The following is a 23,395-nucleotide window of genomic DNA, read 5'->3' as shown; positions in this document are numbered from 1 at the left end:
GTCGGACAGATCCGGCTAGCCACCTCACTGGGAGAGGAGCCGCTCAGGAGGACCAGGACAATAAACTTCGTGGTGGTCGACTCTCCATCATCCTACAACGTCATTTTGGGACGACCGGCGCTCGGAGAATTCCGAGCGGTTGTCTCAACCTTCCACCAGAAGATAAAGTTCCCCGTGGAGGACAAAGTGGGAGAAGTGAGTGGAGATCAGCTAGCAGCTCGGCGGTGTTATATAGAGATGATCCGAGCAGAAGCTTGCTCCGCTCGGAAGGCGCCCCGAATCGAGGTAAATGCCATAACCGAGAAACCTCCTGCTTTAATTTATGATGAAAAGGAGGAAGTTCAGATCCATCCGACCCAACCGGAGGCCACGACTTTTATCGCCTCGGATCTGGAGGAAGAGCAGAAGGAGAAGCTGATCCAATGCCTCCAGCGAAATCATGATGTCTTTGTCTGGTCGACACATGAGTTGAGGAATTTCGCCAAGCCTGACGCAGCATGAGTTGCATGTCCGACCGGACGCTCGGCCAGTGAAGCAGAGAAAAAGGGACTTCAGTGCCGAACAAAATGCCATCATCCGAGCGGAAGTAGAAAAACTCCTGAAGGCCGGCCACATACGCGAGGTGCAGTTCCCGAGCTGGCTGTCCAACGTAGTATTGGTCTCCAAGCCGGGCGGCAAGTGGAGGGTCTGCATCGACTTTCGAGACCTAAACAAAGCATGCCCCAAGGACTTTTATCCTCTGCCCCGGATAGATCAGCTGGTGGACTCTACGGCCGGCTGCGAATTAATTTGCATGCTTGACGCCTACCAAGGATATCATCAAGTGCCGCTCGCCCGGGAAGATCAAGAAAAAGTAAGCTTCGTAACGGCCGACGGCACATATTGCTACAAAGTGATGCCGTTCGGATTGAAGAATGCCGGGGCCACCTATCAACGCTTGATGAACAAGGTGTTCAAGGAGCAAATCGGGCGGAATCTGGAAGTTTATGTGGACGACATTCTTATCAAATCCGTCCGAGCGGTGGATCTTTTCAAGGATATAGAAGAAACCTTCCGAACGCTGCGCAAATATGGAGTCAAGCTAAATCCCCAGAAGTGCCTGTTCGGAGCTAAAGGAGGGCGTTTCTTGGGGTATATAGTGACCGAGCGGGGAATCGAAGCAAATCCCAGCAAGGTGAAAGCACTGCAAGACATGCCGCCCCCAAGAAATACAAGAGAAGTGCAAAGGTTGACCGGTCGGATAATTGCTTTATCCAGATTCATCTCCAGAACCGCCGACCGGAGCCTGCCATTCTTCAAGATCCTGCGCAAGGCTACTAAGTTCCAGTGGGATGAAGAGTGTGACCAAGCATTTGAAGAGTTGAAGACATATCTAAATTCTCTGCCTGTGCTGGCCAAGCCGATCGTGGGTGAGTCACTGTATATGTATCTGTCGTCAACTGAGCATGCTGTAGGCTCAGCACTTGTGAGGGCGAGCGGCGAGGAGCAGCCGGTGTATTTTCTAAGCCACATTTTAAAAGACGCTGAATCTCGTGGGCTCGAGAAGTTGGCCTTAGCTTTGGTTCTAGCCGCCCGCTTCGACCGTATTTCTTGGCTCACACCATCATTGTCCGAACAAACAGTCCACTGGGCTGTTGAATCCGAGCGTCCGGACGGCTTATCAAGTGGACGACGAATTAAGTGAATTTGACATCCAATATCAGCCCCGGCGATTAAAGCCCAATCCTTGGCTGATTTTGTGACCAAGTGCAAAGACAGAGCCGGAGGCTATGTGGAGAATATATGTGGATGGATCCTCCACCCGGCTCGGAAGTGGGATCGGAATATTACTACTCTCACCTCAGGAGGAAAAGATGCACTTATCCATCCGGCTAGATTACAAAGCGACTAACAATGAAGCCGAGTACGAGGCCCTTATAGCCGGATTGCAGGCCGCTCGGCATGTGGGGGCCGGTCGGGTGATACTTTATTCGGATTCACTGTTAGCCGCTCAGCAACTCTCCGACACCTTTGAAATCAACTGTGTTCGGCTTAAGCTCTACGCTGAGGCCTTTGAAAAACTCAAAGCTACTTTCCGAGAGGTGCTTATTCAGAAGATTCCCCGAACGGAGAACCAGGCGGCCGATGAGTTAGCCAAACTCGCGAGCTCAATAACACCGGTCGCCATTCAGCAACCAATTGAAAAAACGCTGCTGGTGGCGCATGTCGACCGGATGCAAGGCCTCACATTTCCAAGAGACTGGAGGACACCTATTATAGAATTTCTCAGTTCGGGCACCACACCATCCGATGAATATGCAGCCCGGCTCCTCAGAAGAAGAGCCGGTCGATTTACACTCATCGGAGATCAGCTTTACAAGAAAGCTTTCTCGCGTCCTCTGCTGAAATGTGTAAGCTCGGAGGACTCAGCTTACATCCTCCAGGAAGTACATCAAGGATCATGCGGAGGTCATCCGGGAGGACGCTCGTTAGCCAAAAAGATCCTCTTAGCCGGATACTTTTGGCCAACTTTACAAACAGATGCCGCTCGGATAGTATCTACTTGCCTTTCATGCCAGAAGTATCACAACTTCTCTCACCGACCGGCAGAGGAGATGAAGGCATCAACCATCTCATGTCCGTTCGATCAATGGGGAATGGATATTGTGGGTCCATTTCCGATGGCGACCGGGCAGAGGAAATTCTTACTAGTGGCGGTGGATTACTTCTCCAAGTGGGTGGAGGCCGAGCCGCAAGATTATTGAACAAATGGTTAAAAATTCATCGGCAACACATCATTTGCCGGTTCGGCATCCTGCCGACTAGTGTCCGGCAGTTCACAGGGAAGATGTTAGAGGATTGGTGCAAGAGCTACGATTGAGCAACATTTCACATCCGTGGCCTATCCTCGGAGCAACGGTCAAGCTGAAGTCGCCTTTGGGAAATTCTTCGCTCGGCTCGACCATTTGGGAGGAGTTGGCGGATGAAGTGCCGAGCGTCTGTGGGCCATCCGAACGACGCCGAAAGAAGGGACAGAGTCACACCGTTCCATTTGGTATATGGCGGTGAGGTTGTCCCGGTCGAAGTTGGAGTTGAGTCAACCCGGATCCGAGCTACGATGATGACAACACCGAACGAAGAAACATGGAGTGGACTTGGTAGAAGAGGAGAGGCAGGCGTCCGTTCACCGGCAGTGGATGAAGCAAAACTACAACCGGCGTATCTCCCGATCATTCCGGTCGGCGATCTTGTGTGGAAGAAGATCAAGCCGGTGGTGACGTCGGCAAGCTTGAAGCTCCATGGGCGGTTCTTTCAAAATCATCGAAAGCTCACGCTCGCCAGACGTATTCGGAGGATGAAGACTACGGCAGCTTAGATAGACCGTGAGTGCGAACCACCTCCAAATTTTACCAAGGGGTGAAAGGTGTATCACTATAAATCACCATGTGTACATTTTTCGACTGATTACTGAAAATGCAGAAATGAAAAGTCAAAAGAGCGAAAATAAGGCATTATCATCAAAAAAACGAAGGCCCCGTGCCGCTCGACCGGAGGTATATGGGTCGAGCCAAGCGCTCGAAATCGGGGGCCCCGTACCGTTCGAACGGAGGTAAATTATCTGAGCCAAAATGCTCGACGAAATAGACCATGAGCCGTTCGGTCGGGAGTACGTTCTCCGCGCTGGGTGACAGGTGCGCTAAATATAAATGTATATACTTTTTCGTCGCCTATGTGCTTGCGATGCAGGAAGCAAAAAGATAAAAATACATTGAGCATTCTCCGATGAACGGTTCACCGTTCGGCCGTAAGGTTCATATCTGAGCCGGGAGCTTGGACTCGAAGACCCCAGGCCGCTCGGCCGGGCGGCGTATAGAATATGAGCATCGTTCGAACTTGAAGACCCCGAGCTATTCGGCCGGGTTGCATACTAGGGTGGCAGAAAGAAAAATCAAAACCCTGCGCTGATCAGGGTGATAGCGGGAGGTTAGTGCCTGGAACGAAGGCCGTGTGTGTAGTCTCAGCGGACACGCCGACGAGCCCCGTCGTTAAAATCGAGAGCCGCGCCGACCTATAACCGCGGCGTCGAGCTCCGACGATAAATATCGAGACGAGCCGGCGTCTATAATAATCCGAGCGGACGGCCGACGAGCCCCGTCGTTAAAATCGAGAGCCGCGCCGATAAAAACCGCCGTCGAGCTCCGACGATAAATATCGAGAGACGAGCGGGCGTCTATAATTAATCCGAGCCGACGAGCCCCGGTTAAAAATCGAGAGCCGCACCGATCATGACCGTTCGAGCTCCGACGATAAATATCGAGACGAGCCGGCGTCTATAAACGATCCGGCGACGAGCCCCGTCGTTAAAATCGAGAGCCGCGCCGACCTAAAAACCGCGCCGTCGAGCTCCGACGATAAATATCGAGAGACGAGCCGTTATAAATAATCCGAGCGACGAGCCCCGTCGTTAAAATCGAGCTGACGGCTATAAAAACTGCTACGAGCTCACGATAAATATCGAGACGAGCCGGCGTCTATATAATCCGCGAGGACGCGTCGACGAGCCCCGTCGTTAAAATCGAGAGCCGACCGGCTATAAAAACCGCGCCGTCGAGCTCCGACGATAAATATCGAGAGACGAGCCGGCGTCTATAAATAATCCGAGCGGACGTGTCGACGAGCCCCGTCGTTAAAAATCGAGAGCCGCGCCGACCGGCTATAAAAACCGCGCCGTCGAGCTCCGACGATAAATATCGAGAGACGAGCCGGCGTCTATAAATAATCCGAGCGGACGTGTCGACGAGCCCCGTCGTTAAAAATCGAGAGCCGCGCCGACCGGCTATAAATACCCGCGCCGTCGAGCTCCGACGATAAAGATCGGAAGACGAGCCGACGTCTATAAATGTCCGAGCGGGAAGCCAGGCGAAAATCAGAATTAAAAAAGGCGAACAAGTGAACGAGCGTCATCAATGGTGCCGAGCGGAAGAGTTTTAAGAAACACTTGAAAGTTGGGACGAGGGAAAAATTTCTCGCTAAAATAGTAAGGAACCGAAGATTGTCTAATATGCAAGCCGAAAAGGTCATTACACAGATAATCGGGGCCGAACGGCGGGAATTCAAAAAGAAGTTAAACAGAAACGCTCCTCACACATCAAAATCAAAAAGAGCGTCAGGGATGTTGTCCATCACGCTCGCCAGGTCCTCGTCGGGGATGGTCAGCTCGGCAGGCAGATGACCTTTGGTCTTCAGATAGCCCACCGCCGCCTTAATGGCCTCCTCGAACGTGAGGGATATCTTGTCGGTAAACTTCTCTCCGAAGTCTTCTGAGCGGAGGAACGCCTTCCTCACGTCGTCCGAGCGGGCCGACTCCCCCTCTTGATATTCTTTGAGCGCGGCGTGGGCAGCGTCGCTAGCAGCTTGGAGATCCTTCAAGTCCCCATCGAATCTTTGGAGGTCAGCCGAGCGGCTCTCTTTTTCGGTGGCCAGCAGAGCGTCGAGGTCCTTGATGCGTTGCTCCAGCCCCCGGATCTCCACCTTCATGTGGTCCATATCGTTGATGGCTGTTGCTTCCGAGTGGTCACCGTCCGGATCTCCTTGTCTCGTTGTTTAATCATTGCTTCGAGCCGAACGACCTTGCTCGCACAGGCTCGTTTCCGCTCGGCTTCTAGCGATTTCTTGGCCTTCTCCAGAGCGGCCGTCGACCGCCTGGCATCCCCCGCCGTTTTGTTTCTTGAGTTCCTCCTCCATTTCGGCTAACCGATCGCTAATGGCGATCTGCTCCACCCATTCTGCTAGCAAACACGAGCAGGTTAAAACTTCAAATATGAGAGAAAGGAAGGAGGGGTACCATGGAAGGAAGGATGAGAAAGATCCTGCCCGGGAGTCAACTTGGCTATTCGACTCGAGCATCTATCCAAGCTTGCGCGAGAGGACCCGTCGGGGTGATCATCCGTCAGAAACACCTACCGATCGGCGTCGACCATGTACGCCTCAAGGGTGGCGCGAGCAGTTTTGTAGATTCCGCCGCCGCCCGCTCCGAGATGGCCCGGAAGAGGTGGGTAGCTCGCCTAAACGCCGAGACGTCGTCGAGTCATCGAGGGCCGGACGGCGGAACTTCCAAGCCGGCCTTGAGAATCACGAGGATAGGGGTACTCTCGCTCCGGACAGCCTGGCATCTACACCTGCCAGTTGCGGCTCATCAAGTGTAGAGGCGGGTGCGGATTCCGGACTAACGGCACATCATCGGCCGAACGGCCCTCTACTTCAGCTTCACTCGCAGGTTCTGTATTGCCCATGGCCTCATCAGGAGGGGCGGGGGCGTCCGGGGCTTCTGGGACCGTTGGCGTCCCCTCACCTTCTTCGCCGGCTGATCCCTCATCAGGAGGGGCGGGGGCGTCCGGGGCTTCTGGGACCGTTGGCGTCCCCTCACCTTCTTCGCCGGCCGGATCAGCCGGAGCAAGACTCCGTTCGGCGGCCTCCTTGCTCGTCACCGCTTCAATCCGAGCGGCCTTCAGTTTGAGCTTCTCGGTGGCTCTGGCCTTCCACATGACCTCAGCTGCAGAAGCAGAGAATAAATCAGTTAGAACAAAATAAAAGGGGAGATAGGGAAGCTTACTCATGCTACAAGGCAGATCGGCTGGTGTAGAAGACAAGCCGAATATATGCAGTACTCCTGGGAGAAGCAGCTTGTCAATGTGATAGCGCTGACCGACTAGCTGTTCGGCCGCGTGGAGATAGTCTGCGTCACCTCTAAACTTGCCGAGCTCCGGTTGCGCAGGCATAGCCGTCTGCCACTTGGTGCGGAAAGTGGGCCGCTCGAGAAAGCGTATGAAGAAAAAATGCTCCTTCCAGTGTTTGTTGGAGCTCGGCATATTATCGAAAAGGACGAAGCCTATCCTAGATTGGAAAACAAAGGTACCCCACTCGGCTTGCTTGGGATAGTAGAAGTAGTGGAAGATTTTTGGGGTTAAGGGAATGCCGTTCAGTTTGAACAAAATTACCACTCCGCTCAGCAATCTAATAGAATTGGGAACTACTTGGCCGAGCGGAATGCGGAAATAGTTGCAAACTTCTAAGAAGAATTTGTGAGGAGGAAAACGTAGTCCGGCCAGGAATTGATCACGAAAGAAGACAACAGTGCCGGACGGAGGATCATTAGGCCGATCGGAAGGCGTGGCTAACACTATTTCGTGGTCGGTCGGTAGGTCATATGCTCGAGTAAGTCGCATGGCGTCTTCCTCGTCGAACCGACTTTCCATGTTCGAGTACCAAAGACCCGGAACACCGCCGGTTGACTGCGAGGTACTGGTCATGATCGAAAGGCCAGAAGGCAGGATAGAAGAAAATGGTTCAAGCGATGGGAGAAAACCGACTGACAAAGATGATTAACAGAAAGAGGAATGCGTCTGGAGCGAGAAAAAGGATCTTACAAACGCGGGAGATGATCGGAAGTTGCCGAGCGATCGTCGGAAAATCTGAGCACGAAGGCGCCGGCGAAGGGAGGAGTGACAGGAATCTGGAAACGAAGAAGACGGAATGCGGCGGAAACGGAGTCAAGGGTCTTATATCGCCGCCCGGAAACGATCTCCACCGTCCGATCCAGGTCATCGATATCGAGGTTGTCATCGGATCGTCCGTTTCAAACGGCGGCTGTCCCATCGGAAGTGACGCAACCGCCATACTCTGACAAATGCACGGTCGCCACGTGTCAGCCGGTTACTAGCCGCATTTAATGAGCTCCTCTTACCGTGCGCAGAGCACGTGATGGGTAGTGTGGGAGAACAACGGACATCGATTCCAAGAAAATACAAGGCACGGACAAAGTATCGCCGAACGGACAGATATCGCCGCTCGGAGGAGCATCCTTATGCATGGTCGAGCGGCCTAAGGCAATGATCATTGTTCGACAGATCGGCGGTCCAGTCAGTCGGACATTGCCTCCTTCGACTAGACTCGATAGGAAGGCAAGTGATCCGGTAGTAAAAATTCGGAATCCCATAAGGAGTCAACGCTGAGGGTGGGTCAAAGGATCTAGTGGTTCGTCGGAAAAGGGCAAGCCGACCGGACTCAGAAGAAAGGGAAATCTGATAGTAAAAGGCACCCTGGTAGGGTCCGGTAGTAAAAATTCGGAATCCCATAAGGAGTCAACGCTGAGGGTGGGTCAAAGGATCTAGTGGTTCGTCGGAAAAGGGCAAGCCGACCGGACTCAGAAGAAAGGGAAATCTGATAGTAAAAGGCACCCTGGTAGGGACCAGGGTTCCGACGCTCAAATAAAACAGTGCGTAAGGACCGAGCGGAAGGAAGTGCCGCCCGGACGGCGCAAAGAATCAAGCTCGTCCGGACGACGTTCATCGCCCGCTCGGCGGGCCGGGCACCCCAGTCAGACAGTGGGTAAAAGACGGGGATATCTGCTGACAGCCGTCAAGTCGTATGGCTATGCCATACTTCTAGTCTGACAACAGGTGGTCCTGCCGTCACATCAAAGAACATGCTCGACTGTGGCAGCATGGTGTCAGGTAAGCTCTCTGACCGGTGCATACCATGGTATGGGCTGCTGACACGTACGTGCCTCGGTAGACGTGCATCAGGTCCTTCAACATCCTATATAAAGAGGCTATTACTTCGCCGAAGGTATGCATAATACAAATTTGGCAGCCACTTTCTCCACCACTTACCTGACTTGAGCGTCGGAGGGTCGTCGCCGGGAACCCTTCCCGGCTAGACTTTTGTGCAGGATCGCCGCAGCTTCGTTCGACTAGCCGGAAGTTCACTCCAACGATTAGGAGCGTGCCGCGTGCCCAGTGTCCCTTGGTTCAGCGATTCGGACAGGATCAACTACAATGGAGAGTGGATATCTTCATTGTTTAGTGGTATATGCTCATGAATGAGCATTTGATGATAATGAAGGGTATGAGACCTTCATTTGAATCGTGTGTGCAGACAACGAGTGAAGTTGTATGCAACAAGTGAATATACCAAGTGGTATATGCTCAAGGATGGGCATTAAGAATAATGAAGGGTATGAGACCTTCGTTATTATGTTGTGAACAACGAGTGAAGTTGTGAACAACGTATGGTAACTCTTCAGGAGAAGAGTTTGTTTTTGTTATGTGCCCAAAGATGAGGCATGTAGGGATTTGATGTGTGCCAATAGGGGGAGAATGAAAGGGTTTAAGTTAGGCCTTCATTATCTAAGAGGGAGTTTGCCCTCTTAGGGGAAGAATGTAGAGTTTAATTTACGTCTTCATTACCTAATGGCATGAAGGGAGTTGAGGCTATGGGATTAGCTTAACTTAAATGTGGTATTGTCAAACATCAAAAAGGGGGAGATTGTTGGTGCAATATTTCCCAGGTCAAGGTTGACTAAGTTGACTGAGCTTGAATTGAGTCAAGCTCGAGTCTTGATGTTTGAGTTTCAATGTTTGACAATACATTGAGACAATACATATAGACAACACATGAAGATTGCAGGGGCAATTGTTCATGTGGGTAAATGATGAAGGAGAGTCAAGTAGGTCAAGGTTGACTGGATACTTGATTCGAAAAGCCTAGTGAGTGAAGCTAGGTGAAAGTCCTGGTGAGTGAAGCCAGGCAGAAGGAAAATCCTAGTGAGTGAAGCTAGGTGAAAGTCTTGGTGAGTGAAGTCAGGCAGAAGGAAAGTCCTGGTGAGTGAAGTCAGACAGAAGAAAAATCCTAGTGAGTGAAGCTAGGTGAAAGTCCTGGTGAGTGAAGCCAGGCAGAAGGAAAATCCTGGTGAGTGAAGTCAGGTGAAAGACCTAGTGAGTGAAGCTAGGCAGTTAAAAGTCCTGGTGAGTGAAGTCAGGCAGATGGAAAGTCCTAGTGAGTGAAGCTAGGCAGTTGAAAGTCCTGGTGAGTGAAGCCAGGCACAGGAAATCCAGATGGATCAAGTTTGATCAGACATCTGGTGTTGGGAAGTCCAAGTAGGTCAAAGGGATTGACCGGATACTTGGCACGGGAAATTCAGGTGGATCAAGGTTGATCGGACACCTGGTGAAGATAAGTCCAAGTGGGTCAAAAGGATTGACTGGACACTTGGTGAGAGAGTCCTAACAGGTCTAGGGTGGCCGGATGCTAGCCATGATGTACCAACAGGTTATGGTTGACCGGATGTTGGTTTAGGGGAGTTTGGACTTGGTTTTGGGCAAAAATCATGAGCTGGATCGATCAGCCGATCGATTGGCTCATGCCCAATCGATCAGTTGATCGATTGGGCGAGTCCCCACGACAAGCATCCTCTTAATCGATCAGTGGATCGATTGGGGAGAAGTGTCGCGCGAACAGAACCTCTCTGGATCGATCGGGCGATCGATCCAGAGGTCCCAATCGATCAGTGGATCGATTGGGAGCTGCTGTTTGTGCGCGATAAGCCCTGGATCGATCAGCCGATCGATCCAGGCAATTCCAGAGAGCACAGAGGCGCTCTAGATCGATTAGCCGATCGATCCAAAGCCTCCCCGATCGATCGGGAGCAATCCAATCGATCGGGAGCAATCCAATCGATCGGGATCCGATCGTTGACATCATATTTAGCTGCAGGCGTTCGATTCCTTCGGTAGAACTTCCACGGCTTCTTCTCCAGCGAGCACAGCAACTCCACAGCTTCTCCACAAAGTTCAGATCGCCAGTTCTTGAAGGATCTTGGAGGTTTTTCCAAGTCAAGAGGCGGCAAGAAGAAGAAGGGCTAGGGTTTTCTTGTGCTAACTTGTAAGCTTTTGGCTTGTATTTTGTTCCCTTTCTTCTTGTAGTGTGAACTTGTAGGGCTTCTCCGCCTTTGGTAGTTACTATAAAGGAGTGTTTTTACTAGTGGAGGGTGCGTGAGTGTATGGATCTTTGGATTAGTCACCTCTTGTGAGGTGAATACCAAGTAAATCCTTGAGTTATCATTGTGTGTGTTGTGTCTTTGTATTTCCGCTGCATATCATTGAAGAAACAAGCAACGAAGAGCACGAGGATCGCGCCTAGCTATCCCCCCCCTCTAGCTACATATTTGGTCCCAACAAGGAGGACCACTTGAAGTATCTTACTATAGGAAATCATCTAGGATATTTGAAAAGATAGGAGAACTTAATTTTCCATTGGATAATGTGGAGAATTTTGCTCTTCCTAGATAATATAATCACAAGTATGCCGGTTTGCTATGGATCTTGAAGAGGAATATTCGTAATATTTTATTGTTGTTGTCTATATAATTTTTATTGATGTATACTGCTAATTGTTTTATCTAAATTATTGTGTTCTTCTTCTGTGTTGTTGTAAAACTCAATAAAACTATTATTGCTATTTATTATTGTAAGTTTAAGGTATGCCAGTTGTAAACTAATATTTTTTTTATAGTATGATAATTATTTTTATTAAGTTTGTTTTGAGTCATTTAGAGATCTTTAAGTCCATCAATCACTTTTGTCCTAAAAGTGACTGATCGACCTAAGACATTTTAAAAATAAAAAATTTAATTTTGTATAACATAAGGAAGTTATATTTATAGTGTTGGATGGTAAGTATTATCGTCATACCATTTATAGTGAGCTTCCAATTTCATTGCTAGTGAGCAACGGTAGTGTTACTGACTTAAACTTAGAGAAATCATAACTTTTGACTGGGATTAAATCACGGGATGTGCAATATATTAAATCGAAGACCTCTAATCGAGCTTCGTTTAGAGATCTTTGATTTGATATATTATGTGTTTCGTGGTTTAATCCGAGTTAAAAGTTATGATCTCTTAAATTTTAACTCAGTAACACGTTGCTTGTCTTCATGTTGTTGATCTTAAAAAATCAGCAATGTGTTGCTAATCTTTAGAAAACCAGCAACATGTGTTGCTGACTGAAATTTTGAGAGATCATAACTTTTGACTCGAATTGAATCACGGACACATAATATATCAAATTGAAGATATTTGAACGGGCTTTGATTTGATTACGGTCTCTCAAAATTGTAGTCAACAACAACGTTGTGGTCGTGTTGCTTATCTTAAGAAACCAGCAATAACGTGTTGCTGATCTTCAAAAATCAATAACAATGTGTTGCTGACTTGAAATTTGAGAGACCGTAACTTTTGACTCGGATTGAACCACGAGATACAAAATATATCAAATCGAAGATCTTTGAACGAGTTTCAAATTGATATATTGTGCATCTCATGGTTCAATCCAGTATAAAGTGATGGTCTTTCAAAGTTTAAGTAAGTGACAACATTGTTACTGGTCTTCATGTTGAAAAAATTTATCATACTTGAATCGAGTTGAAAAAAATCGTCGCTCTCAATATAGTGTATCACGATGGTGTTTGACAACATGAGTGTAATAAGAAGACTAAGCTGAGCACATAAGACTTTGTTTGGAGTGAATCAGACATTTCTAGGTTTATTAGCCACTTTTGGGACAAAATTGGTTGATGGTTGGTCTACACAAGATTGTGTTGTTGGTTTTTAGAAGATCAACAACACATTGTTGCTAATCGTCAGAAAACCGGCAATATGTGTTGCTGATTTAAACTTCTGAGAAATTATAATTTTTAACTCAGATTGAACCACGGGATGTACAATATATTAAATCGAAGATTTATGAACAAGCTTTGATTTGATATATTGTGTGTCCCGTGGTTCAATTGCGGTCAACAGTTACGATCTTTCAAAATTTTAGTTGTTGGTCTTCATGTTGTTGATCTTAAGAAACTAGCAACAATGTGTTGCTAATCTTTAGAAAATCAGCAACAATGTGTTGCTGACTTAAACTTTGAGAGATCATAATTTTTTTACTGTCATTTAACCACGGGATGCACAATATATTACATTGAAGATCTTTGAACGAGTTTCGAGTTGATATATTATGTGTCTCGTGATTCAATCCTAGATAAAAGTTATTGTCTCTCAAAGTTTAAGTCAGCAACAATGTTATTGCCAGTCTTCGTGTTAAAAAAATTTATCATATTTTAATTGAGTTGAAAAAAATCGTTGCTCTCAATATAGTGTATCTCGATGATGTTTGACGTCATGAGTGTAATAAGAAGACTGAGTCGAGCACATAGGACTTTGTTTGAAGTGAATCAGGTATTTCTAGATCTATCAACCACTTTTGAGACAAAACCAGTTGATAGTTGTTGGTTTACATAAGATTGTGTTGCTAGTCTTCAGAAGATCAACAATACATTGCTGCTTGTCTCCTGAAGATCAAGAATAAATTGTAGCAGCTATGAAATCGTAACTGCTACAACTACGAGTTATAACTTTGAGACGTTATAACTTTTGATTCGTGTTGAACTACATGACCCACAATATATCAAATCAAAGCTCATTCAAAGATCTTGGATTTGATATATTATGCATCCTATGCCCGAATTTGAACCAAAAATTATAACCTCTTAAAGTTTATCCAACAAACTAGCATGCCTTTTCAAGATCCATAGCAACAATAATGACTAAGAACAATTATGTAGACAATAACAATAAAATATTATAAATATTCTTCTTCAAGATCCATAGCAAACCACTATGCTTACAAATTATATTGGCTAGGAGGAATAAAGTTCTCCACATCATCTAATGAAAAATTAAGTTCTCTGATTTTTTTAAGTATTTAAGATTATTCCTTGTAGAAAGATACCTCAAATGATCCACGGTATGTCCTTGCAGATTTAGTAGTCAAAGATCAGATCTAGAAATATAGAAGACAGTGAAAGCATTAAAAAAAAGTTAGAAATAGTTTACTAGAAAAATTTATAATTAATACAAAGAAAACTCAAAAAATAAAATACATTTTGCTAATTCGCATATAGAAAGTTGATTATTTTCCTTGTCATGAATATCATAATAGATAAACTTTTTGAAAATTACATAAGTTTTAGGTTAGACAGGTAAAATGTATTACTTTACACGTTAAATTAATGATATTTCATTACTCATGAAGGACTAGTGACATGAATTTAATATGTATAATATTAAGTAAATTTGATCAAATGTATACATAGTCTTATTTTTTCCTCTAAAAAATTTAATTTCCCATCCATCCTCCTTCATCTTCGTCTTGACTAGTTTCCTCCATCGTCGTCTGCTATGACATTTCATCAAATAGCTACCAGTCAAAAAAATAGAACCACCCTAAAACACAGAAAGATCAAATCTTTAATCTGAAATAAAAAAACTTATTTTGCTATCGGGAACACACCGACACTCCTACGTTCAGAGTCATCCTTCGCCAAAGAATCAACGAAGTCGGTCTTATCCTCTTGAAGCACTCATTTTCCTCCTCGCATGAACGGTTTCTCTGACTCATCAAGCTTTACCTCTAACAATAATAATAAACTCAAAAAAAGTGGCTAAATGTTGAAAAATAAAAATAAAAATATGCTCCGAAGATGGACAACCACGATCGAGGAAACGGAGATGAAAGAGGAGGGCTGAGAGATTAAGTTTAAAAAAAAATTAAAATAAAAATGAAAAAAGGTATTATGGAAAAAAAATAAGAAGAGATTTGGTCAATTTCAAAATGGATACACTTTTTTTTTTTTTTGATAATATGCAAAATCAGGTGTGTAGTTTGATAAATAACCGTTATTTTTTTCTTCAAAAGGGTGTTTTTTTGAAAAAAAAAATCTTACCTTATTATTATATGTCTCATCTTGAAAATATTTTTATTCTAGCATTATAACTACTACAACACATTAAACTAGGTTATTTTTTAATTCAATTTGGTCATAGAGCATTTTTATATAAAAAAAAATCTTTTCCAAGTCTGTAAAAAGTTGAAAAGTTTTTTTTTTATATATAAAAGTGTTTAGCAAGATAAAAAATATGTTGAGTATCATTATAACTTTTCTTTTTTCTTTTTTTTTTAAAAAAAAGGAGCATTCTTTTGATCGTTCTAATAACCCGAGGTGTTTCTTTTAGAGCCCCTTAAAATAATCAGACACTTTTATTACTTGACTAGCAAAAAAAAAAAGTTAGTAATCTTAAATTTATCAACTTTTCCTAGCTTACAAATTACGAGTTATATTTAAGTGATATATCTTTCCTTTTTACCAACTTTTGCACCTAAATTTCTTGCAGGCCAGAATCAATCCCGTGGCCCTTGCTCATAACGCCTTCTCAGCACTTTTCTGGAGAGTCTTGGGACCGAGATTAATCTGCATGAACAATGACTTCATTATCAGGTCAGGAATGAGAGGACAAGTATCAAGACAACACCCATCATGGGGAAAGGCACACATTCCAAACTTGCTTTCTCCCTCATGCTTTCTTCTTCCTGTTATAAAACCTGTGGTCTTCTTCCCCCTGCAGATCATAAGAGGACTCGTGTCCTATAACCATTCCTTAACCACTACTTAAATAACTGTCTGTGTACTTTAACAATGGGCGTGGCATTGAGTGTTCTTGGGAAGCTTGGTAAGTATGCTAACTGCATTCTTTTGATAGCCCTCATCTCCTCAGATAATGAACACATTGCAATACATTTCTTTGGAGTTTTTGAGTGAATATATGCATTATGGTGAGAAACATGTAATAGAAGGGAAGGGTTAACAATGCAGAGCATAAGAGGACTTGTGTCCTAAAACTATTCTTTAACCACTACTTAAATAAAGAACTGTTTGAGTATCTTAGCAATGGGCCTGCCCTTGAGTGTTCTTGGGAAGCTTGATATGCTAATTACACTCTTTTCATTGCCCTCATTTCCTCAGATAATGAACATATTACAATACATTTCTTTGGAGTTTTGAGTGAATAAATGCATTAGGATGTAATAGAATTAAGGGAAAGGGTTAACAATGCAGAGCATTGTCCTAAAACTATTCTTTAGCCACTACTTCTTAATGTATTTTAGCAATGGGCCTGCCCTTGAGTGTTCTTGGGAAGCTTGGTAAGTATGTTAACTGCATTCTTTTTATAATACTTCTCATTTCCTCAGATATTATAATACATTTCTTTGGGGGGTTTGAGTGAATAAATGTATTAGTATTATGGTGAGAGACAATGAAAACCAAAAAAAATATAAGAGAAAGGAAAGGGTTATCAATGGAATCAAAACAAAAAATTGAACAAGTAGACTGTATACACATTTCACATGATATGTATGGAATTCTTTCACAGGCTTGCCCAGCGTGGACTCGTTAACTACAGACAAGGTCTATGAAAATTTTTTCATTGATGTAAAAGATTATCCAGGTTTTCATAACAGTTTTATTAAGATGTTCAGGTAAAGTTATACTTATGTATCTTTTAGCTAATTATAGAAGATGGTTCTTGTTCTTGTGCCATGCCTTTAATGAATGTTTTTCTTTGCAGCGACATTAACACGATTATGCCTGGCAAACATTATATTCTAAAAGCAACTACTAAGGAAATGGAGGTGAGTCTAGTTTTGGAGTTATTTTTGTTATCTAGTTTCATTGATTCGTTTGCCATTTTTTGTGTGTGTATGTTGTAGGAATAAACTTTCTTGGTAGAAATTAAAAGTGCACTTCTAATTATATTATATATATTGTCCCTCTTTAAAAAATTATCAAAGTAGCATCTCACCCATAATTTGATACTTGAATTACTCCTCGGTGAGCAGCTTTAGTTAAAGCTGCATTATTTTAGAGTCACTTTGATTAACAATTCAAATCCTCTGGTCCCTTCTTGGTTCCTTACACATTTCAAATGTTTTTCATCGCACCTAAATTGTCTCAGTTTCGTGAATAAATAAATTGTGTAGAATAAATTTAATGTGATCTGCCCTTCTCCGGGATCCTACACTAACGGGTATATGCTTCTTCTTTTTTTCTTTTTCGCTATGCAAATCTCAAAACCATGCAGGAGCTTTACAAGGACTGGAAAGAAAAAGCCCCAACAGATGAGGAGAAGAAGAAACTAGTGGTGGACTTCCTGAACCTGCACGTCGAGGAGTACAAGGCCAATTCAACTGCTATGATTGCCACCGGCCTGGTTGCCCCTGGTGCCGCCGTCGTCCTCAAGAAGTCTGGCCAGAAGGTGCCGCAGTTGAAGATGCTCCGACTCGACCTCGTCCCCAACGCTGTGTTCGTGCCCACCGTCACTCTCCTGTCCCTCATCGGCGTCAGGATGTTCAACCTCAGCAAGGCCCCTGCAAAGTTTACTAATAAAGCCTAATATAATTATGCCAAATCTCAGCTTAATTAAGAAATTGTGGCAATCAATAAACTTATTAAAATTCATTGTAAACAACAAGTCAATCTCAGAGAGCAAATGTATTTGATTTTCTTCTGCCAATAATTTACCAATTGTCTCATGCAAATTGTAACCAAATAATAAATAAAATTAGTTTAAATCATAAACATTTTCAATATATGCAATAATTTATTAATAAGATTTGTCAAATATATTTATTAATAATTTTTTTGTTAAAAAGAACAAATAAAAGTAATATCATACTCATTAAGCAATCAAACGTAAAAATATAAATATTTTAAATATTTTTTTAATAAAATTATAATCTACATTTATTCCTAATAATGAAATAAAATTATAATCTACATTTTAATTGAGTATTGCGTTTTTTTTCCTAATATTTTACATTGTCCAATTGAATTTCAATGTTTAATGTTATTTTACACGAGATTTTTTTTTTTTTTTACATGGAGCAAATATGAGAAGGTAACGTATTGGTTATTTATTCCATAATAACATTATACATATTATTAATATATTTAAAAATAAAATATCTTAACAAATGGATTACATGTATTATTACATCTTAACGATTTCAAGATAACCTCAAGAAGATAAATTACTAGGAGCATTTGTTTAGCCAACGATCCTTTTTATAAAAGGATCTATGTATATTATTGGGGAAAATACATTAAAATGTCCTTATTATTTCCACATTTTTCCATTGATGTTTCCTCAAAACTTTTTTTTGTCATTTATATCCCTCGTCCGCGATTTATTTTTTGAAACATGTCTCTACAGTCAACTACTCTGTAAGATTTAACGAGATGTACACGTGACCACCACGTGAGTTGGGAAAAGTCCGTAAAATATCTTCAACAGCCTTATTTCTACATTTCAAGTAGGACTTGAATTCTGAATCTGATAATCAGGCCAACCTGGCAATTGATCTTGTGGGTAAGATTACCTCTATGTTCTGCTAAATCTAGTTTGGTCCCTTAAACTGATTTATGTCATTTTATTCCATTCTTTTAAGCAAAATATAGAGGGATAAGTTCATGAGGATGTTGAAAAGTAGCTACTGCCATGGCTAGACGAAGTAGAATCTTTTTGAATTGCACTACTAGCTATGGTGTTTCTTCTTCTTCTGTGATAAAAAATTATATTGTTTGTTTAATTCTTGAACTAAAAATCTTTTATTTAACTATTTACTGGATTAAAGCTTTAAATTTTTGTATTTGTCCACAGGTAGCGTTGGATGAGATTCATTTGTTACTTTGAAACTACATTGTAACAGAAAAACTGAAAGGCGCAAGTACATCCAAAGAATATATTGAAGAAATATTGAATATTATAATTGGTAGACGTAGAAAAATTAAAATGATAGATTTGACAAGAAATTAGGGTTTGAAGAGATAGAGAGATCTTGATTTTGGCACAGGTTAAGGCCCAATTCAAGCAATGGTAGATATTTAGAGAATGATGTGGATGTATTAATAATTAAAGATAACATCTCAATTAATCATCAAGTGAAGATATATGTAACATATGAATGTAATGATGAGATTGGTAGTCGTGGTAAAATATGTTCAAAAATAGAGAGAAGTGGAATAGATGATGGTGATGATCATGAGGAAGAAAAGGAGTTTCATGATAGTGATTATGAGTTTGAGGAAGATTATAAGAGTTTTAATAGTCATGTTGATCATGATGTGGGAATGTTTAAAGAGATGGTGATGGTTAATCATCAAGGTATTCCTAATGAGGTTTTAGTTCTGACGCAGAATGAAGTAGGCGATGATAATTGTGTTGACAGTTGATGACTTGGATAATAATTTGGATTATGATAATTGGTGATTATAGAAATTAGGTTTTTAATAGCTTGAAATTATGTATTTTGAGGAAGAAATCTTTTTGCAACGATGCTCTCTTGTCGTCGTCATCCAAAATCAAACACCGATCCTAAGTTTGTGAGAGGGAGTTGGGAGGAAGGAGACCATCAATTTTGGAGATTAGGATTTGAAATGTAGAAATAAGACGGTTGAAAATATTTTATGGGCTTTTCCTGACTCATGTATGTTAAATCTAAACAGAGTAGTTGACGGTAGTAACGTGTTCCTGGCAATAAATTATGGATGAGCGATATAAATGGTAGAATTATTTTTTTTTGAGGGACATAAATGAAAAAAAAGATGTAAACAATAGGGACACTTAAACGTATTATCCCGTATTATTGCTAGTTCTGCTGCAAAATAACAGGGCGCGATCGGTTCATTATTTCGGTCCGGTTTTGTAGATTAACGAGGTCTTCTGATCCAAACCGTATAAACATACCGCATCGTGTTGAAGGCCCAACATCCTTCTTCGGCTGCCGCCTCCACCGGTGCTTGCGAGGAGGCCGCGAAGCTCGAGGGCGAATCATCCGCCGCGCGAGAACAAGTTACTTTCGATGACGCTCGGCGGTTCCGGTGGATCGAGCGTTGTCGGTGAGTCTTCTGACCCTTTCTTCTGAGCCGGACGATTAGGGTTTTCATCTCGATCAGTGGGCGAATGCCTTATCGCCACGAATCGGTTCGTAGGGTTTTGCTTCGACCTAGGGATTGGCATGATTCTTCTTTCTTATAGCGGTTTTATCGTTGGAGACGGTGAATTTCTGTCTTCCAGTCGTCGTTGCTGTTCCTGCAACTGATTTCTAGCCTTTTCATTGTTCTAGCTACCGCTTTGCCTATCCATTAAAGATGGATCGAATTTTTTATATGATAATTATTGTATGTTTTCTTCCAATGTGGAAACAAGAATTTCATGTGTTTGTTTATATTTGTTCGATTCGATATACATTGTTATATACTCATATTTCTTGTTTTATTGTATGTTTCCTAGTAAATTGCAGAATTGCAATATGAAAAATGATATATTTTCTTACAAGTTTAGATGTGAAAATTTTTATTACTTATTTGCTTGTATTGCAAAGTTATTTTGATTGATTAATATGCTTTGTTGCATATATAAAATGTTAAAATTTTCAATATTATTCTAATACCAATTGCATAACACTTGCATATTGCTTATGCACTTTGTGCTTGGCTAGCTGCCTGTCGCCTAAAACTAACTTTTAGGACTTTGAGCCAACTAGTCGAATTTTCATCCTCAACACTGTGCAACAAGCTGAGATGAATAATATTAGTTATATTAACAAATGGACTTGTAAGCTCCTACATGAGAAGATCTTTCCTTTACACGGTAGTTTGCAGTGATTATTCTTTCTAAGAAATAATTTTGATTGCCCTTTTTCTTATGAAACTTTGTTGTGGGGACAATGGTACTCGTGTTTCAAGAATGTGTTATTAGATTTGATATTGCACCTCATGATTTCTTAGTTCTTTGCCTAGGACAAAGCTCGGGTGAAGATCCCTTTCACCCCAAAAGCTAGTGAATGGGTGTCTTCGCCTGTTGACATGTATTGAGTGGGAATCTGAAAGCATGTGTTGTTTTTCTTAAAAGAAAAAGGAAAACCTTTTTTGAGAAAAAACAGCATTGGGTTACTGCACGCCTTCCTCGCGTCCATTCCCTTTTCTTGTGGTTACCAATCTGAAGCCTTGATGGGAAGATAAGAATCCTATAGTTTGTATATGTTGAGAAAAAAATATTAAAATCAATACTTTTCTTCTTGTGATGTCGAACTAAAAGTTGCATGCTAGTATGTGCAAATCAAACTTGATATCTTTTTGGAAATCGTGAGAAGATCCTAGAAGGAATACAGTAAAGATTCCTACCTCCATGTAGAAATATAAGCATGCTCTGAATCCAGTATCTCTGAATCAGAAATTAGTAAAACTACAAATGCTTACTTATCAGTTTTTTTTTGCTGGAAAAAATTCAGATTGAGAAAATTTTGTTGTGGTTATGCATAAGTACATTCTTTCTCTACCTGATCATTCATTACAAATTTGATTTCTTGATCTCTTGTAGGAATACCTTCTTTTCTCATCTTAACAAAATTTACATGCATCTTGCAAAATAAAACCCTTATGGTAACTAAGGTTTGGATCACAGCTTTATTGTGCCCTAGGTTCCTGTGATAAATGACTCCAAACAACCTTATTGTCACCGCAATTACTATTCCATGATTTATATCTGAGTAAAACACTCTTCATTTGGCCCCTTATTTGTTGTACAATACTACAATTTATATGGTGCTCTTGGCCTCTCATCTTTCCAGTTGTTCTGTGCTGGATATCTTGTCATTTTCACTAGATTGAAAAAGAGATAGCATTAGGATATCTGCTTGACTATTGGTATAGTGTTACAAATTTCTATGAGGTGTCTTATTGTTATTCCCTTCTTTTTTTTCCCTCATTCTTAATTCACTCATTTGGTTAGACTGGTTTCCTGTTGTTATCATAGCATTACTTTTTTTTTTACTTCTCTTGCAGTTCCTCGTAGCTTCAGATTGCTTGAAGAGCTCGAACGAGGAGAAAAAGGCATTGGCGATGGGACTGTAAGTTATGGTATGGATGATGGAGATGACATTTACATGCGATCCTGGACTGGAACAATAATTGGTCCTCATAATGTAAGCTGACTCTAGTTTTATCTCCAATTGCTTATTGTCATATTTCAGCAATTCTCATTTATTTCTGCATCACATTCACAGACCGTCCATGAGGGCCGCATCTATCAGCTCAAGTTGTTCTGTGACAAGGACTATCCAGAAAAACCACCTAGTGTTCGATTCCATTCCCGTATTAACATGACCTGTGTCAATCCTGACACTGGATTGGTAATCCTATGCATTCCAAAATGCAGTGTTTTCACAGTTATCAAATTATTCTCTCGTATGCTGATGTTTGCTTTATACATCAGGTTGATCCAAGGAAGTTTTCAGTTCTCGGAAATTGGCAAAGAAATTATACAATGGAGCATATTTTGTCCCAGCTCAAGAAGGAAATGGCTTCCTCTCACAATCGCAAACTGGTTCAACCTGCAGAGGGCACCCATTTCTGAGACAAGGAACCTCAGAATCGACTTCTGATTCAACGGACTGCCAGCACATCAATTACTTATTGAACATTGCTTTATTTATTTGACGTCGTTGGTTGCCAAACTTTGCATGGTTATATATTTCAGTGTAGAGTATGTCGTATAATGTGTGCAATGAAAATATTTTAACCCATTTTCTAAATTGCTATCGTAATTCATGTTTCCACATGTTTTCAGCTTGCTGACAACTTGTCTTTCTCGATATGGGGTTGTAACCAAGTCCTCGTATGCCTCTCTTACCCTTTATATTGTAGACATTTTACTCTTAGTATTTTTGGCTGAAGATGCTGCACATTTGTCCATATACTTCTCAAAGTAGATCACCAGACCTATACTCTTACTCTTAATGATGATTAGGACAAAGGAGAATCTTTCTTGTCTCCCTCCATTTTTAAGCAAGCTATTGACTTATCCTTCTTGATCATAAACTTATAACAGTCTTTATGAGCTTCATACTCTCTTATCATTTAGACTTGTTTCGCTGTCAGTGCGTACCATTACTACTTTGAGAATGTCAGAAACACACAGAAGTTCATTTTAGGTGCATTTTGATCAATATACCATGGAGGAGATTAGGCTAAAGACAAGTCATGTAAATGTCTATTCTCGCTTGTGCGTATCGTTATTACTTGAGAATGTCAGATCATCCAAGAGTCGAGTTCAGTCTAGATGCATTATGGCTAATCTACTATTCGATGTAGGAAGATGTGCTATCGCCGTTTAGGATATGACAAAGAACTCTTTGTTATTTCTGCATTCCATATGAACTACATGTTACCCTGCCCCCTTGTTTGCCACAAAGGTACGTGGAATGGCCCCAATATTTCTGGTATTTTCATATCAAGAACTTGTTTCATTGCAACACATCACTGCTCAATTTTGAAGCCATACTAGATGGTTTGATTGTGGTCGAACGATAAGCGATCTAGATTCAAAGTACACGCTAACGAAGAAGTTTATTCTCATCGCTATCCATTCTTTTTATTCCCTCAAATTTGAGATCTATGGTACGATATGATTCACACAGGAGGAAACTAGAATGGTCCATTGTCATGTGAACCTTGTTGGTTGAAAAAGGTTGCCATTATTATCGACTTTAGGACCTCCTCCACTTGTGCCCTGAACTCTTGGTCTAAATCTTAAAACCATGTCGATTAGTGAGCTGATGATCTCACTAATAGGTGATTCTTTTCACTTAGTTTCGTCAAATTTTATTCAATGCATTGATTCACCAAG

The 23,395-nt window shown here is 42.2% G+C and overlaps 2 protein-coding genes and 1 long non-coding RNA gene across 7 annotated transcripts in view; 2 read left to right on the top strand and 1 right to left on the bottom strand.

The window, feature by feature from the left end:
* Nucleotides 1-17,240, top strand: part of LOC121976362 — a 42,698-nt gene extending 25,458 nt beyond the window's left edge. For 2 of the 5 annotated variants that reach the window (XM_042528496.1, XM_042528497.1), the window contains 5 exons: nt 15,044-15,147; nt 15,275-15,379; nt 16,082-16,187; nt 16,277-16,340; nt 16,790-17,240. In XM_042528496.1, the coding sequence (XP_042384430.1) occupies nt 15,346-15,379; nt 16,082-16,187; nt 16,277-16,340; nt 16,790-17,101 (516 nt within the window). In that variant the 5' untranslated portion in view covers nt 15,044-15,147; nt 15,275-15,345 and the 3' untranslated portion in view covers nt 17,102-17,240. Of the gene's footprint in view, nt 1-15,043; nt 15,852-16,081; nt 16,188-16,276; nt 16,341-16,789 lie in introns of all 5 variants that reach the window. The other 3 variants (XM_042528494.1, XM_042528495.1, XM_042528493.1) reach the window with 3 other exon arrangements.
* On the bottom strand, nt 6,249-6,470 carry LOC121976363. Its single transcript, XR_006110608.1, has 2 exons — nt 6,407-6,470; nt 6,249-6,331 (listed from the first exon to the last, which is right to left on the bottom strand). It is a non-coding gene; the product is annotated as an uncharacterized LOC121976363 (long non-coding RNA).
* Nucleotides 17,241-19,447: 2,207 nt separating the features above from the next.
* Nucleotides 19,448-22,301, top strand: LOC121976361 (ubiquitin-conjugating enzyme E2 variant 1C-like). Its single transcript, XM_042528491.1, has 4 exons — nt 19,448-19,605; nt 21,553-21,692; nt 21,774-21,899; nt 21,983-22,301. The coding sequence occupies exons 1-4, from the start codon at nt 19,569-19,571 to the stop codon at nt 22,121-22,123; spliced, it is 444 nt and encodes a 147-aa protein (XP_042384425.1). The 5' UTR covers nt 19,448-19,568; the 3' UTR covers nt 22,124-22,301.
* The last annotated feature ends 1,094 nt before the right edge of the window (nt 22,302-23,395 follow it).

The sequence above is a fragment of the Zingiber officinale genome, chromosome 4B (genome assembly GCF_018446385.1).
Source record: "Zingiber officinale cultivar Zhangliang chromosome 4B, Zo_v1.1, whole genome shotgun sequence".
NCBI classification, from domain to species: Eukaryota; Viridiplantae; Streptophyta; class Magnoliopsida; order Zingiberales; family Zingiberaceae; genus Zingiber; species Zingiber officinale.
The sequence above is the reverse complement of the archived record's forward strand: the minus strand, read 5'-3'. Positions and strand labels throughout refer to the sequence as shown.